This window comes from Gouania willdenowi, unplaced genomic scaffold (genome assembly GCF_900634775.1).
Source record: "Gouania willdenowi unplaced genomic scaffold, fGouWil2.1 scaffold_332_arrow_ctg1, whole genome shotgun sequence".
In the NCBI taxonomy this organism is placed as follows: Eukaryota; Metazoa; Chordata; class Actinopteri; order Blenniiformes; family Gobiesocidae; genus Gouania; species Gouania willdenowi.
In genome coordinates this window covers 229076-244987 of record NW_021145094.1, presented here as the reverse complement: position 1 = coordinate 244987, position 15912 = coordinate 229076, and the positions used below count along the sequence as shown (strand labels likewise).

Below are 15912 nucleotides of genomic sequence, written 5' to 3'. Positions count from 1 at the left end.
ATGATATTTATGTTTTATTTGGATGATGAACGGATGGTTTTTGGGGCATTTCTGTGGATATTCAACGTATTTCATGCGGGGAATCGTCGGTTGTATCTGGCAACCAGTTAGAGTCAGGAACAAAGCAGTGAAATGGAGGACGGACAGAGCTGGATGATGACTACCGTTAAACTAGAAGAAGAAGAAGGAAAGCTTCATCATCCCGACCATGTGTGGGACGGAATGTTTGCTCCAAAGATGGAGAAAAGCGGAGAAGAAGAAACGGAGGAGTTTTCAGATGTTTGCTCTGTGAAGGAAGAGGTTAGAACACTCACCACATTCATCCGCTGTTACACACACACTGGAGACTAGTTTAACTGGTGACCCACTTCATTCACACTCACATTTCTCTATCAATATGTGACGATGTAAAGGTGGAACAACCTGTGTGTACTCAGTGGAACACAGAGAACAAACTACAGAAAAACACACTTTATGTTAATGAGCTAAGGAGTGGGCAGGGACCGTCTACAAAGTCACACCCCCAAAGGAAGCGTCAACAATAACACCAATAACCCTGTGGACCGTCTTTATTAGGGCTCTCTATTTACTATAGTAAATATAGTTAAGAAGATACTTTCCTCATTCCTCATTTACCCACCCAAGCACCCAACCCCCGAGGGGTGGGCCCAGAGAGCCCCCCGCCGGAGACCCCAGCAGAGGAGCCAAGGCCCACGCCCAGTGGCGGCCAGAGCCGCGCCGAACGGGCACCCGCCGGCGCGTCCAGAGCCAGCAGGGGCCGGATCCCAGGACAGCACGACCCGGAACAGAAGCAGCACCGAGAGCAGCGCCCCCAGGGATGACGACCACGGCCATAGTCGCCGAGGGAACCAAGGGGATGCTGCAAGTCGCCCCGCCGGCCCCCAGGCGCACTGACCGAGCGCGCCAGATCTCCTTTCCTTGATGCCCCCCGCACGGCCGAGCAAGAGAGAGGACAGCACCCACAGCCCCCCCCCCCCCCCCACGGAGGCCACCCCAATCACCCACGCGCCGACACGAGACACCCCCGACGCCAGCACAGCCCGGAGGACAGCGGCCCCTGCCACCAGCCCCACCCAAGGTGTCTCGCCGAATACATTTTTTAAATTCCGTTTTTTTAGAAATATTTCTAATTTCTTAAAGAAAATATTAGTTTTTAACTCCTGTGAGGAAACAAAATAAATACTAGTAAATAAAAAAACTCACAATGAAACAGAAATGTATGTCAAAAATAAAATAAAGGTTAGGATTATTCTGAGTGCTCCTTTTTAATTATTTATATGTTATATAAAGATGTATGAGAACAACATTAATGTCACTATAGTTCCTCTCAGGCATCAATGGTTTACTGAATCTGATCAGGTTTAATGATTAAGGCTTAGATTAAGATGAGACTTTCAACATGGCTGCTGCTTGGTTCAAAGGTGTGCAACCTGCAGCTGTACCATTAGTCATCACATTTGGTTCCATCAACTTCACACTGGACGGTACCAACAACAAAAGGAGAGCTGACTGCTGAGTCTGCAGTAAACAAATCAAAGATTGATATTGTTATAGCCTGTTTACCATATAACAACCAACTAATCAGTACTGGTACTGTATGCTAATACATAAAGGAGTGATAATAATACAGTCAATACTTTGAATTTCTTAGATATTACTGTACAGTATTCTTCAGAGACCAGATACCAGCAGATGACAGAAGGTTCATTACAACCAGAAGAGACAGAAGACTTTTATTTTGTAGAGACTTGACTTGGACAAAAACAGACTTGTGAACATCTCTGCCTGCAGCGCACCGCTACATAGTAGTTTCCTGTGAAATGTTTGTGAAAACCTTCATTTCCCATAATCCTTAGCACTGTTTGGGAGAGTGTTTAGCAAAAGAGACGCCGTATGGACAGAGATTGGCCACAAGGCAATGGTGGAGGTGGCGGCAGAGGAGGAGGAGTTAGAGGATCTTTCAGAGGAGGAGTTAAAAGCCCAACAGGCTGGTTCAAAATCACAGTGTGTAAGCTCACACTCACATCTGTCTAATCTGCTTTGTGATTGGTCTAACAGCATCCCAATTTATTTCCCTTATCAACAGATTCCTCACGGTAAAAAGTATGAGAAGAAGTGGTTAGTGCCAGCTCAGCAGAACATCTGCTCCATCCCTTACGCTCCTATTCAGGTGAGTGTTGGCAGGATTTGATCATTTACTAATAAGTGATTGAGATAAAAAGCTGTTGTTTAACACACGAGATGTTTGGAGGAAATGCCTTTGTTTATCATTGTATACTTTGATTATTACAGTGAGTTTAACTCTTGTTCCTGTATTTTATTTACAGTTCATACAGAAAGTATTCACAGCGCTTTGCTTTTCCCACATTTCATCATGTTACAGCCTCTATGAAGTCCAAGGATCTGTCTGTAGACCTCTGAGACAGGATTGTCTGAAGGCACAGGTCTGGAGAAGTGTACAGAAACATTTCTGCTGCTTTAAAGGTCCCAATGAGCACAGTGGTCTCCATCATCCATAAATAGAAGAAGTTTGGAACCACCAGGACTCTTCCTAGAGCTGGACGTCCCTCTAAACTGAGTGATCGAGGAAGAAAGGCTTTAGTGAGGGAGGTGACTAACAACCTGATGGTCACTCTGACAGAGCTCCAGGGTTCCTCTGTGGAGAGAGGAGAACCTTCCAGTAGGACGACCAATACTGCAGCACTCCACCAATCAGGCCTGTATGGTAGAGTGACCAGATAGAAGCCACTCCTTAGTAAAAGGCACGTGGCAGCCCGTCTGGAGTTTGCCAAAAGGCACCTGAAAGACTCTCAGACCATGAGAAACAAAATGATTGAACTCTGGTGTGAATGCCAAGCGTTATGTTTGGAGGACACCAGGCACCGCTCATCACCTGGACAATACCATCCCTACAGTGAAGCATGGTGGTGGCAGCATCATGCTGTGGGGATGTTTTTCAGCAGCAGGAACCGGTTGAGGGAAAAATGAATGCAGTAATGTATAGAAACATCCTAGAAGAAAACCTGGTCCAGAACGTTCTTGACCTCAGACTGGGACGATGGTTTATCTTTCAACAGGACAATGACCCTAAGCACACAACCAAGATATGGAAGGAGTGGCTTCAGGACAACTCTGTGAATGTCCTACAGTGGCCCAGAGCCCTTTGAACATCTCTGGAGGATCTGAAAATGTCTGTGCACCGACGCTCCACATCCAACCTGATGGAGCTCCAGAGGTTCTGTAAAGAGGAATGGACCAAAGTGTCCACAGACAGATGTACCAAGCTTGTGGCTTCATATTCCTAAAGACTTGAGGCTGTAATTACTGCCAAAGGTACCACAACAAAGTACTGAGCAAAGGCTGTGAATACTTATGTACATGTTATGTTTTCATTCTTTATTTCTAATACATTTGCAAACATTTAAAAAAATGTTTTTCATCTTGTCATTATGGAGTTTTATGTGTAGAACTTTGAGGAAAAAATGAATTTAATCCTTTTGGAATAAAAGTGTAAGATGATGGAATGTAGGAAAAGAGAAGCGTTATGAATACTTTGTGTATGAACTGTATTAATCTGAGGTCTACAGTATGTCTTTATCTGATTAAAAATAGATAAATAAAAAGATTATATCTAGCAGCTATAAGTACAGTATATTGTAGTTGTTTACAAGATGTAAAATCATCAAATAATTAAGTAGTTTATTCCCCCAAATATGTATTTATTTATTTTTAGGGACGATGCAGTTACCATAGTTACAATAAAGGTTTACAGCTGATGTGACACATAAAGAGCTTCTAGCTAATGCTAATTCACAGCTCATGTCATGGCCTTTTTACACACTTTACAATAATAAAATACATGAATTTTTACCAGATTTGTTCTGGTAACTTGAGTTTAGTTTGTGTTTTGTTCCAGTGGTTTTTAATGTTTCATATAACACCAGATATTCACCAGATGAACTGATATTTTCCAACTTGTACTAAACTGTATATTGTCCCTCATCAGGATGGAAATGACCTCCCCCACCCATTGGCTTTGATGTGGACACACCCACCACTATCCCACCTTGTAAGGTTAGTCAGTGTGATGCTGAATTGTCTGTTGTGTTCAAAACGTGTCAAAGTACAAGAATATAGAAGACACTATATTTAGATTCAAGCCTTTTCTTTTCTGACACACACACACACACACACACACACACACACACACACACACACACACACACACACACTGAAATCATGCTACTTTTCTTTCTTTCTCTACTAAGCTTTTATCTTTAAAGTATAAATACATTTAACCTTAGCTTAGTGAGCGTAGCGCTCTGTTAGCTTTATTGTGTTGGTAGGTTTTAACTTGTTTTGATGAATAAATGTTTATACTTTGAGAAGTTGTTTGTGGTTTATGAAAATATTACAATCATAAGGTTTATTATATGGAGAATAGATAGACTTGACAAGAGTTCACAACCCTGGATGACAAGGTATTAATAACTAATGAAGTGATATGAAACACTTTAACTCTATTTCAGATGGAACCTCTTGGAAAATTACTGTAATATTAATAATAATTCATATTATAATTCTTATCACTCCTTGTCCAAGCTCCTCCTCCTACATTCATGACATTAATAGTGTATATTAATGAAATCATAAAATATAGTAAATGGGGAGCCCTACAGGGTATACTGTATGCAGTAATACTGAGGTACAGTTGTGTGCGAAAGTCAGGGCACCCCTTTAAAAACAGCATATTTTATATATTTAAAAAGTTATATTCATATTTACTGTCTCTCTGGTATATGGGAAAAAAAGAAAATATTGTCAGGAAACATTAATGCATAGTTACATTTTATTTTATAAATTGAACAAAATTACAAAAATGAAAAACATAATTTTAGCATGTGCAAAAGTCGGGGCACCCTACAGCATCAGTACCTTCAGTACTTAGTAACACCCCCTCTGGCAGATATCACAGCTTGTAAACGCTTCTTATAGCCAACAACAAGTCTCTGGATTCTATTATTTGGGATTTTTCCCCATTCTTCCTTGCAAAAGGCTTCCAGTTCTGCAATATTCCTAGGACGTCTTGCATGCACAGCTCTTTTAAGATCTACCCACAGATTTTCGATAATGTTTAAGTCTGGAGACTGTGAAGGCCATTCCAAAACCTTCAGCTTGCGTTTCTTGAAGTAGTCCATGGTGGATTTGGAGGTATGTTTAGGATCATTATCCTGTTGTAGAAGCCATCCTCTTTTCAGCTTTAGCTTTTTTACAGATGCTGTGATATTTGCCTCCAGAATTTGCTGGTATTTAATTGAATCCATTCTTCCCTCCACCCGAGCAATGTTTCCTGTCCCACTGGCTGCAACACAACCCCAAAGCATGATGGATCCACCCCCATATTTAACAGTTGGCAAGGTGTTCTTTTCATGAAATGCTGCTCCTTTTTTTCTCCAAACATACCTTTGCTTATTGTGGCCAAAGAGTTCTATTTTAACTTCATCAGTCCACAGCACTTGTTTCCAAAAGTCATCAGGCTTCTGTAGATGTTCTGTTGCATATTTTTGACGTTGTATTTTATGATGAGGTCGTAGATAAGGTTTTTTTCTACAGACTCTTCCATGAAGGTCTTGTTGGTGCAAGTATCGGCGCACAGTGGAAGGGTGCACCACCACTCCTGAGTCTGCTAAATCTTCCTGGAGGTCTTTTGAAGTCAAATGTGGGTTTTGGTTTACCTTTCTGACCAGACTACGAGCTGTTCTCTCCGAGAGTTTCCTTGGTCTTCCAGATCTCTTCTTGACCTCCACAGTTCCCCTCACCTGCCATCTCTTAATTATGCCTCACACTGTGGAAACTGCAAGCTGAAAACGCTTTGCTATCTTCTTGTAGCCCTCCCCGCCATTGTGGGCATCAATTACTTTCATTTTTTCTGTCTTACACAGCTTCTTAGAGGAACCCATGGTTGCTGAGTGTTTGTACAAGGTTTGTGGAGTCGCCGTATTTAAGAAACCCTCAAATTGGCACCAGCTGGCACTCCCTAATGACAATTGTTGACACATGCTTCAGGACCAATGAGCTGGTAGAGGTCTGAGCTTGTAAAAAGAATCTGACACTTTGAAACTCTCAGGGTGCCCCGACTTTTGCACATGCCAAAATTATGTTTTTCATTTTTGTAATTTTGTTCAATTTATAAAATAAAATGTAACTATGCATTAATGTTTCCTGACAATATTGTCTTTTTTTCACACATACCAGAGAGACAGTAAATATGAATATAACTTTTTAAATATATAAAATATGCTGTTTTTAAAGGGGTGCCCTGACTTTCGCACACAACTGTACATTTCAACACCTTTTTAAGGCTTTTAAAAAACTTCATCACCACTTTAACCTTGGTCTGATGTTAGGGTTAGCACCGCCCACTTTTTACTTTTTCAATGAGTCACAGAAATGTGTTTATTACATCAATATAAAATAAATCAAAAGTTTTCACTAAATTATAAAATGTGTTGTTAGGGTTGGTTTCAACCCAGTTATAATAATAAGATTATAAAACAATAATTAGAGCCAAAACTGAAATGATAAGTGCACTGTCAGCTGATACAGCCAGCTCCTCCCCTAACCAGCCCTGCTTCAACACCTACCACACCAGCCTCAGCCCTAGCCTCAGCCCTAGCTCTAGCACCAGCCCTAGCTCTAGCTCTAGCACTAGCACCAGCACCAGCCCTAGCCCTAGCACCAGCCCTAGCCCTAGCCCTAGCTCTAGCTCTAGCACCAGCCCTAGCCCTAGCTCTAGCTCTAGCACCAGCCCTAGCCCTAGCCTCAGCCTCAGCCCCAGCCCTAGCTCTAGCTCTAGCTCTAGCACCAGCGTCCTGTGTCACAGGGACTGGAGGTCTTTAGTCTTCCCCCGCTAACGGAGCACTGTTGGTGTTTCCTGCTTAAAGTACGGTGCTAACTAGGAATGTACGATATTTTATCATCAAAAACATTCTCACCAGTAACAACATGTCATCCCACAATATAAACGATAAATTCATACGTCTGAAATGACTGAGAACCATTTGTTCCTCAGTTTAACCAAGAACGTCCATAAAAACATGTTCCAGGAACCAAAACTGTTCCTGTTTGTTGTCAACTTATTATTCTCTGGAGCAGAACGTTGTTTACAGAAGCTCTGAGGTGAACCACCACCACCACCGTCTGTGTGTGTGTGAGGTGGTTGTCATGGCTACCAGAAGCTACTATGCTGTGATACATCATGAACCACTACTGGGTTAAAACCACATAAACATCAACAAAGTGAACCAATCCTAGTTCCTCCATCAGATCCACCTAAAGTTCTACAAACACAGGGACAGAGATGAACCTGTAGCAACCATTATGAACTGGAAACTCTCCTAAAGCTAACTATGCTAAGCTAACACACAGAGCTAATGCTAACCACTCCATATAAGGAATAATAGACCAAATAAAAAGAACACGTCTAACTGTCATAAAACCACAGAGAACCATAGATTAGTTTATGTCAGATTTAACACTTTATGGAAGAATAAAAACTAAACATGTCACATGTTGTGTGAAATAAATATTAACATAAATAATCACTATTCATTCATCCCAATTTGTGAAACACAATATTATTTAATTATATTTCATCAGCAGTAAAAACACTATTGAAGTTATTTTATTTATTTTTTAATAATTTTATTTTAAGTGATGAAATAATGACATACAATAACACTAATAGAGTGACCCACATACACTAATATATTCCATAAAATATCAGCTCATGAACTCTATGAGTCAGCAGTTATTGTAGCCTTTTTAAATATGTCTAATGTTGATTTATTAACATTTATCTGCGTTTGTAAAGAACATGTTTACACTAAGTTGTGAATTTATTTATAGTTTTTATTTATGGTGATTTTTATCGTTATCGTGATAAATACTAGTAATTATCGGGATAAATATTGTTGTCAGTATTGCCCATCCCTAGTGCTAACCTGAATCTCATGACGTACCCAGTTTGGTCCTTCCACAGGTGAACGTCAGCAATGTGTGAATCCAGAACGGAAACATGGACTTAAAAATACGTGAAAAGCCTTTGTTTGAGTTGAATGATGGTGATTCATCAGATAACCTCTGCACGCAGCGTTAGCGTGCCACACGTAGCTACGCTATGTCAGCACACAATGAAGAGGTGGTGGTAGTAGCTGTGTTAGCTAGCTAACCTGTCACGTTACCAGGTGGTCGTGTTGCTGGTAGACCACGGAAAGATGCTATCGACAGCTGCTGCCGTCTGCGGCCAGCGCGTGCGGTCCCGAGGGAATCTAGCTCCCAGTACGCTAGGGGTGGACGATATGGGAAAATATCATAACACAATTATTTTATTCAAATCATTTAGACTATTTTAAAGTTATTTACCAATAAAACAAACCATTTCACTTTCTTAAAGTCATCACCTTAAATGTTAAAAAGAAATAAAAGATCATTTAAAACAAGGTCATTTTCAAATATTATTATAAATGGTATGTAAACATTTTATTAAACTGGTTCTAAGTATAATTAACATCAAACTACAGGTCTGACATGTTCTTATAGTCACAGTCTTTTTACTTTGTTTAAACAAAGTAGTGTAGCATTGATACAGGTCAGATAGTGGAGCCCAGAGCTCACAGTAACCATGGTGATGCTGTGTTTAGTTGTTATGCTGCAAAGAAGTGGAACAAACTGCAGCAGAGCTGAAGTCAGCATCACATGTGAACATTTTTAAATCAAAGTTAAAGGAACTTTTTCTCTACTGTATATGATTGAGAGAGATTTATGGTCATGTTGATGATGTCATGTGTTTGTTAATGATTTTAAATGTTCTTATTGATTTTAAGCTGTTCAATATTTTATCATGTAAAGCACATTGCGTTGCCTTGTGTATGAAATGTTCTATACAAATAAATTTTCCTTGCATTAGCATTAGCATCACTGCTACATAACAATGCATCATATCAGTCTAGTGATTTCTATTAGTTATTGAGGTAACACACTCATATTAATAAAATCATACTTTAAACAGTGTTTGAACGCCTCATTTCACACAGTTTATACAATCATATCCTTTACAAGATAAAACGTTACTGCTTTGGTTACATTAGGCCTGGGTGATATGGACCAATATTCATATCTATATATTTTTACTCTAAATGACAATAGGTGATATAAACCATTTATTTTTATCAATAGTTTTACAATAAAAACAATAATAGGTCAAAGTCAGTGGAGCCACAAAGACCCTTTTATTAATCACTAGCAGCACAATAACTACATTTGGACTTTTTCCTTCATTAAGGCTGAAATGTGATTAAATGATGTAGTGATGATTTTTCAGGGCAGCTCTGAGTTGTTGAAAGTAGTTTTTAAAGTAAATCACATTCAGGACACTGTCTCTTTAAGAATGTGTAAACAGCCCCGTTAGCTGCAGCAGCAGGAGAGCCTTATCGCTCTGCTACAGCGCAGTGACAGAGTTAGTTAGAGAAGAGAAACACATGCAGTGTTTCCTCAAACATCTCTCAGTGTTTAACAGACAGACAGACATCTGCACTGAGCCTCTGACAGACAGTCACTGACACAACTGACTGTGTGTGTCTGTGCACTGGACACACACACACACAAATATGGCTGGCGAACTCCGCCAGCCATATTTCCCAGCATGCACTTCGAACACGCGCATTATTTCAAAGATGACGGAGGAGGAGGATAAGCCGCACACGTGTAATTTACAAAAAATACATTGAACAACATATTAAAGATAATAATAATCATAACAATAATACATTAGATTAGGAGTTTAATTTCATACCTGAAGTGGTGCAGATTCTGTTTTGTTCTAAAGAAAATATTTTCAGGACAGAATTTTGTTTAGTTTTTTAAAATGTAATACCTAAAACATAACGTAATTATTGAAAATTAAAAAACCTTTTCCAAATGGAGAATTGTTATTGCAATAAAATAAATCAATTTATTTTATTGCTTAATTGTGACCATCACCAGCCCTCCCTAAGGAAGGGTAAGAAATCTTTTATTAGAGGGAGGATATAAAAAGGGAGAGCAGTGTTACACCTAAGTGGAGGGGGAGGGGGAGGAGGAGGGGAAAGGGAGCAGGGAGGAGAGACTCAAGGTAGGAAAAAGAAAGACTGGGAAGAATAGATTGTTTTACAGTGAGGGTGAGATGTAAAGTTGTAGAATATATTGTGCTTATTATGTTGTGTAATCCAGCCAGTATAGTGACCAGTGTGAAGCTTAGCTATAATGGTGGTGGCTGTGAACAGGGGGAATGAATGAATGGTAGTACCTAAAGCACGTGTTTGGGATTAACGTGTCTAAGGTTAAGCCCAGTATGAGTTTTATCCCACATCCCAAGTCGTGCAGTGCATCGTAGACCAGTATATGTGCAAAAAACGGCTACCACAAACCCAAGAACTGCCCCGGGCCTGCAGATGCAGCCAGGCCAGCAGAAAGAGTGGGGGCCAGGGAGCCCCAGGCCACCCCCCCACGGCCGAGCAACCCAGACGCCCCCAAGATCCCAGGCTGAGAGACAGCCACCGTCCCCCACACACACATCCGAGGAAGCCCCAGGCAGCCGAGCACCCAGCGCATCCCGCCACCGACCCCAACCCCAAGGACCCCCGCCAGCATCCCACCCGCCCACACCCAAGCACCCAACCCCCGAGGGGAGGGCCCAGAGAGCCCCCCGCCCGAGACCCTAGCAGCGGAGCCAAGGCCCACGCCGAACGGGCAGCCAGCGGGCACTCGCCGGCGGGCCCAGAGCCAGCAGGGATCAGACCCCAGGCCAGAAGGACCCGGAACCGAAGCAGCACCAAGAGCAGCGCCCCCAGGGACAGCGACCACGCCCATTGTCGCCAAGGGCACCAAGGGGATGCTGCAAGTTGCCCCGCCGGCCCCCAGGCACACCGACCAGGCACCCCAGGGCGCGCCAGATTGCCTTTCCTTGATGCCATCCGTGCGATGAGCCCCAGAAACCCCCCCCCCCACCAAAGGGCCCAGTCACACCGCAGAGCCCGACTCGCAGGGCGCTGCCCAAGCCGGGGCCACCTGGCGCCGCACCCACAGGCATGGTAGGGCATGGCCCGCACCACCCACCCCAGAAGACCCCCGCCAAGACCGGCCCGGCCAGCCAGCCAGGCCCGCCGGACCCCAAGGACAGGGGACCCCCAAGGGCGAGCCCCCGGGCCAAACCCCCGTGGGGCGCGCCCCCCCACCCCAGCCCACGAACAGGCCACAACCCAGCAAGACCGCACAGCCCCAGGCAGGTGCAAGAACAGCAGCCCAGGCCCCGCCCCCCACCGGACAGCGCAAGCCACCGCGGGAGCGAGGCACCCCAATGGCACACAACCGATGCGGAGCAGCAGCCCCTCGCCAAAGGCGCAGAACCCACCCACCTGCCAGCCCGCAGATAGCAGGACAGACCTACCAAGCGGCCGATACCGACCTCAACCACCGGAACAGCTAGAGCCGCCCCCCAGCAAAGAGCACCATCCCGGAGTGCCAAGCAACCCCGCCCCAACCCCACCGCAGAGGCCAGCACCCCCCAGCGCGCCCACCCCCCACCTCTGCGCGGCAGGCCACTCCAGACCCACACACCGCGAGGCACGCCCCCAAGGCAACCAGGAGACGAGACAAGCACCAAGCCCCACCCGTAGGGAAGGGGCACCCCCACGCCCCACCAGGCCGGCACCGCCCGAAGAGACCCCGCAAAGAGCCCCCCGCAACACCCCCCCCACGCCCCCCAGAGACCGACCGCACCCTCCCGATCCCCACACGGCGGCCCAGCCAACAACAGAGGGGCCCGGCCCCCACCCGACAGGCCCACTCACATTTAAATAACACATCATCTATTGATATTAAGCTAGGAGAAATGAAAATGAGAGCATGGGGTGCTGGATCAGCAGCAGCCAGGGTGGGCTCATGGTAGGGGGAAGAAGTGTAAGGGGGGTCTCTGTCTAGGGAGACTAGGACCAGGACTGCAAACAAAAGGGTTACCTGTGCTGCTCCAGCATTTAGACAGATGTAACCCATGTTACTTGACCTACTTTTATTGTGAAAACATTCCGCCGCACTACGGGGTCTCCGCCTACAAAATGAGGTCATAGTTGTTGTAACTTCCGGGCGATTGGCTACCCAGGAGCAAGCATGCTAAACTCCTCTGGTGAACCGGCACAAAAGTACCAAACTGAATTGATGGATGGATGCTGAATAAGCAATCTTTGAGTCGGATTCAACGAGGTGCTGGAAACCCGGCCACAATCCGGGACTCTTCACAATTCTTGTGATCGAAGTTGCATCAAGGTTTTTTATTTGCCTACAAAAAACCCCTACATGACCCGACTCAGCAGATGGTGAGCTACCCCTTTTCAACCACGCCGTGGTAGGAATCAAACCCTTGTTTTTTCTGCTGGATCTTGGGACCCCTACTTTAAAAAAAAAAAAAAAACCCCAACGGAAACAAAATCATGAACTAAACCTTGGACTCTTATGAATTGAAGAGCCACAACTCACCACATGAACTGAGTTGTTTAGTTTTTTCCTTCTCTTTTGTTCCCATTGTGCAAATGTCTAATATATATATATATTTTTTATTGAATATTTGTATATAATCTTTGAATTTCTAGTATATACTGGTTTGCAAACAGTTCTGATTTTGCCTGTTTTATTTACACACAGACTCTAGGTGAGATGAATCTTTCTGATTGGCGGTAATACTTATTGTATAGCCTATCTCAGTCAGTCCCTCTAGCCTAAATAAGCGTTACACAGAGCCACAGGGCTGTAAAACAGTGTCAGACAGTCTCCAACAAACTAAAAGCAGCCTACGACCAACAACAGGACAGTCTGTAATGAAAACTTAACAGACAAGTTCAACATAAGACACTAACACAGACTCTGATTGTTACAGCGGTGCATCCTGGGAGCTCACGTCCCATATCAGAGGAGATCTGGTGGTGCCTACAGCCAACACGCCTGAGGAGGTGGGATGGAAGAGCAGCAGCTCCAGCCTGTTAAGTCCTGGATGCAGGGTGAGGTCTGGACTGCTGCTGGTCAGGATCACATAAACACCACAGCTTCACCTGAACACACACACACACAAAAGGAGAAAAGTGGTGTTCTTAAAGTGTCATTATTATAAAGGCATTAACAGATTGTATTCAATCTGTTTTTAAATGTTGAAGCCACATTATTTTAGTTTTTTTACATCAGTGCTTTACAACATTGGGGTCAGGACCCTGGATTTTAAATGGGGTCACCTGAAATGTCTAGTAATTGATAAAAATAAAATAATTACTGATTAAAACACAAATTTTGAACATTAATTAATTATTATTGTTTTTGAATATAAATAAAACAATCTTAAACAACTGTATTCTATCAATAAATATGAATCTATCCATGCATCCATCCATTTTCAGACCCACTTTGTCCTATTTCAGAATTGCGGGGCATTATAAATATTATTATTATTATTATTATTAAAATTAAATGCAGTCTAAAAAAATTAAATCTGAGCTGGTAAAACGTGTCACCAATCCTGACTGCTCTGTATTTGCAGCAAACATGATGGAAAACCAATTCTAGAAAGAAAAGAAAGTCTTTCGTGTCACCAGAGACTCATGTCAAAATGAGGTCACGACCCAAAAAAGGCTGGGAACCACTGTTTTAATAAAACAATACCCTATGGTAGTGTGAAGACTTTGTAGATGGTGGGATGTGAATTTTACATAAACTCAATGATGAAACCAAACTGCTGAGCTGAAATCTAAAGTCAGCACATTCCTGTCAGTCAGGACACAAAATTCCCACAAGAAGCCGTTGAAAAATCTAAATGCTAACACTTGGTTGTGTTTTCAAAGAAAAGTGTAGGATAAAAATCAATAAATGAACAAAGCTTGAGGGAAGCGACTCAGTGTTTCATCTGCAGAGCATGTTGCTAGGAGACGGTCATCAAAAGGGGAAAAGTCCATATCAGTCACTAAATCTGACAAACAGGAGGAAAACAAAGAGATTTACCAGAACTTTCTAGTGTTAATATTCTTTCTTTACAGAGTTCTCTAAGAATTTTAAAAAGTTACCAGAATGACAGGAAACCTGGGTGAGCGACCATTGTCCGTCTGAACTGGGTCGGACTGATGTCAGACCCACTTACACACAATACAATTGTTCACATCTGGTTTAAAACAAAATGCATGTTTAGTAGGGCTGAACGATTGATTGCATTTGCGATATTATCGCGATATTATAAAACACGATTTTCTAATGGCAAAGGCTGAATTATTTTTTCTTGTCCTGTTAAGTTCAGAGTGTTTAAGAAGTACAGTCTGTTTACATGTTTCATGACACGTGAAGTTAGTTAGATGTGTTGAAGAGGTAAAGCCACAGATTTGTTTGCTTTATTGTTGTAATCTATGCTTTAAAATGTATATTTAATATTTATTTTAAGTTTAAATAAATCTGAAATAGTTTATTATGAAACAGATTGATTTATTTCTTGTGTTCATTGAAAAATACATGACAAGAGGCGTTTGAAAGAATAATCTCATATTAAATCACAATATTGAGGGAAAAAAAATCCCAATTAGATTATTTTCCAAAATCGTTCAGCCCTAATGTTGAGGCTAATATTTCTTTCCCCCTTTAATGATAACATATGACCCTTTATTTCTGATAAATGATTCATGTTTATCATACAGACTAATGCAACACTTGAGTAAAAAGCGTCTGCATGTGTCAAAAATGAGAAATAGTATAAAAATAATAATAGTTTTTGGCTATTTAATTAAATATATATTCAAGTTGTTCTTATTTTATTTGATCTAGTTTTAAATATAAAAAGTAACAGTAAAAATTCTACAAAAGTAATTATTTTATATAATTTATTTTATATAATTTATCTTTGTCTCTGATATTAAATATGATGTTATCTGAGTTTGATAATAAATTAAATGATATTGCTGTGGGTCTAAATCACTTTTAAAAGCTTACTTGTGTGCTCAGCATTAAAAGCCACCAGTTTGGAGCTGGCTTTGATGTGGTTGATCCAGTCCTACAGTTAAACATGAATGGAATTTAAAAAATAATATTCAAACAGGAATAAACATGCAAACCAAAAACAGAAAAGCCCTTTTTTTAGTTTCATAGCTGCATTGATAAGTTTAGACGCTTTGGAAAGAGAAACATGTTGAGGAAGAACAAATACCGTATGTGTTGCACAGCAGGAAACATTTTAAAACAACTTCAACCACCAAAGTGGACAAAATGACCTTTCATGTGTCTTTCTGTGGATGAGCGTATTTATCTGAAGAAACGCACTGTTTTTTGGATGCTGGAGTCAAATACCTACAAATAGGGGCGTGCATCTGACCATAAAAAAGATTCACCATTTAAACGTCACGATACAATATATGAAAATAATAATTCATTGTATTTCTTTCAATTTATTATTTTTAAAAACTCATATCCTGATATATCCCCATACTAGACATTACTAAACATCACGATAAATCGCGATATCAATAACAACAAATTTCACCTTTTCAAGAACAAAATGGTATGGAATCCAATTTATTTATTTATTTTTTTTTTAACTTGCGAAAACAAGTAAATGGTATCTAACTGTAATTCAAGTACCAATATCAAGTGGTATGTTTATCAAACTATCATATTACATTCTTAAAAAAAAAAAAAAATACATTATGATTCTGTTAAGTTCTTAAATTAAAAAAAAAAAAAAGTAACCATAGACATCTATAAAAGTAGGGATGTCCCAATATTATTTTTTTTATTTTTTTCTTCCGATATAATGAGGTTTACTGACACCCAGTGACT

The 15912-nt window shown here is 41.5% G+C and overlaps 1 protein-coding gene across 3 annotated transcripts; it reads left to right on the top strand.

The window, feature by feature from the left end:
- The first annotated feature begins 251 nt into the window (after positions 1-251).
- Positions 252-13261, top strand: LOC114459646 (uncharacterized). Of its 3 annotated transcripts, none has more exons than XR_003673437.1 (5): positions 260-300; positions 2108-2191; positions 2405-3354; positions 4028-4095; positions 12989-13261. XR_003673437.1 is itself a non-coding variant. In XM_028441834.1 (5 exons), the coding sequence occupies exons 1-5, from the start codon at positions 943-945 to the stop codon at positions 13143-13145; spliced, it is 618 nt and encodes a 205-aa protein (XP_028297635.1). In that variant the 5' UTR covers positions 438-942; the 3' UTR covers positions 13146-13261. The 3 variants fall into 3 exon arrangements, 1 of the variants encoding a protein (XP_028297635.1); XM_028441834.1 differs by lacking the exons at positions 260-300; positions 2405-3354 and adding exons at positions 438-1099; positions 1878-2029; XR_003673438.1 differs by lacking the exon at positions 2405-3354 and having other exon boundaries at positions 252-300.
- The last annotated feature ends 2651 nt before the right edge of the window (positions 13262-15912 follow it).

What these genes read in the sequence shown, in the direction of transcription:
- LOC114459646 (XM_028441834.1), top strand. Translation starts at nt 943, where the DNA reads ATGCCCCCCGCACGGCCGAGCAAGAGAGAGGACAGCACCCACAGCCCC. An exon ending in CTGGTTCAAAATCACAGTGT is followed by an intron (nt 2,030 to 2,107) that starts GTAAGCTCACAC and finishes CCTTATCAACAG; the next exon opens with ATTCCTCACGGTAAAAAGTA. An exon ending in CCACTATCCCACCTTGTAAG is followed by an intron (nt 4,096 to 12,988) that starts GTTAGTCAGTGT and finishes TGATTGTTACAG; the next exon opens with CGGTGCATCCTGGGAGCTCA.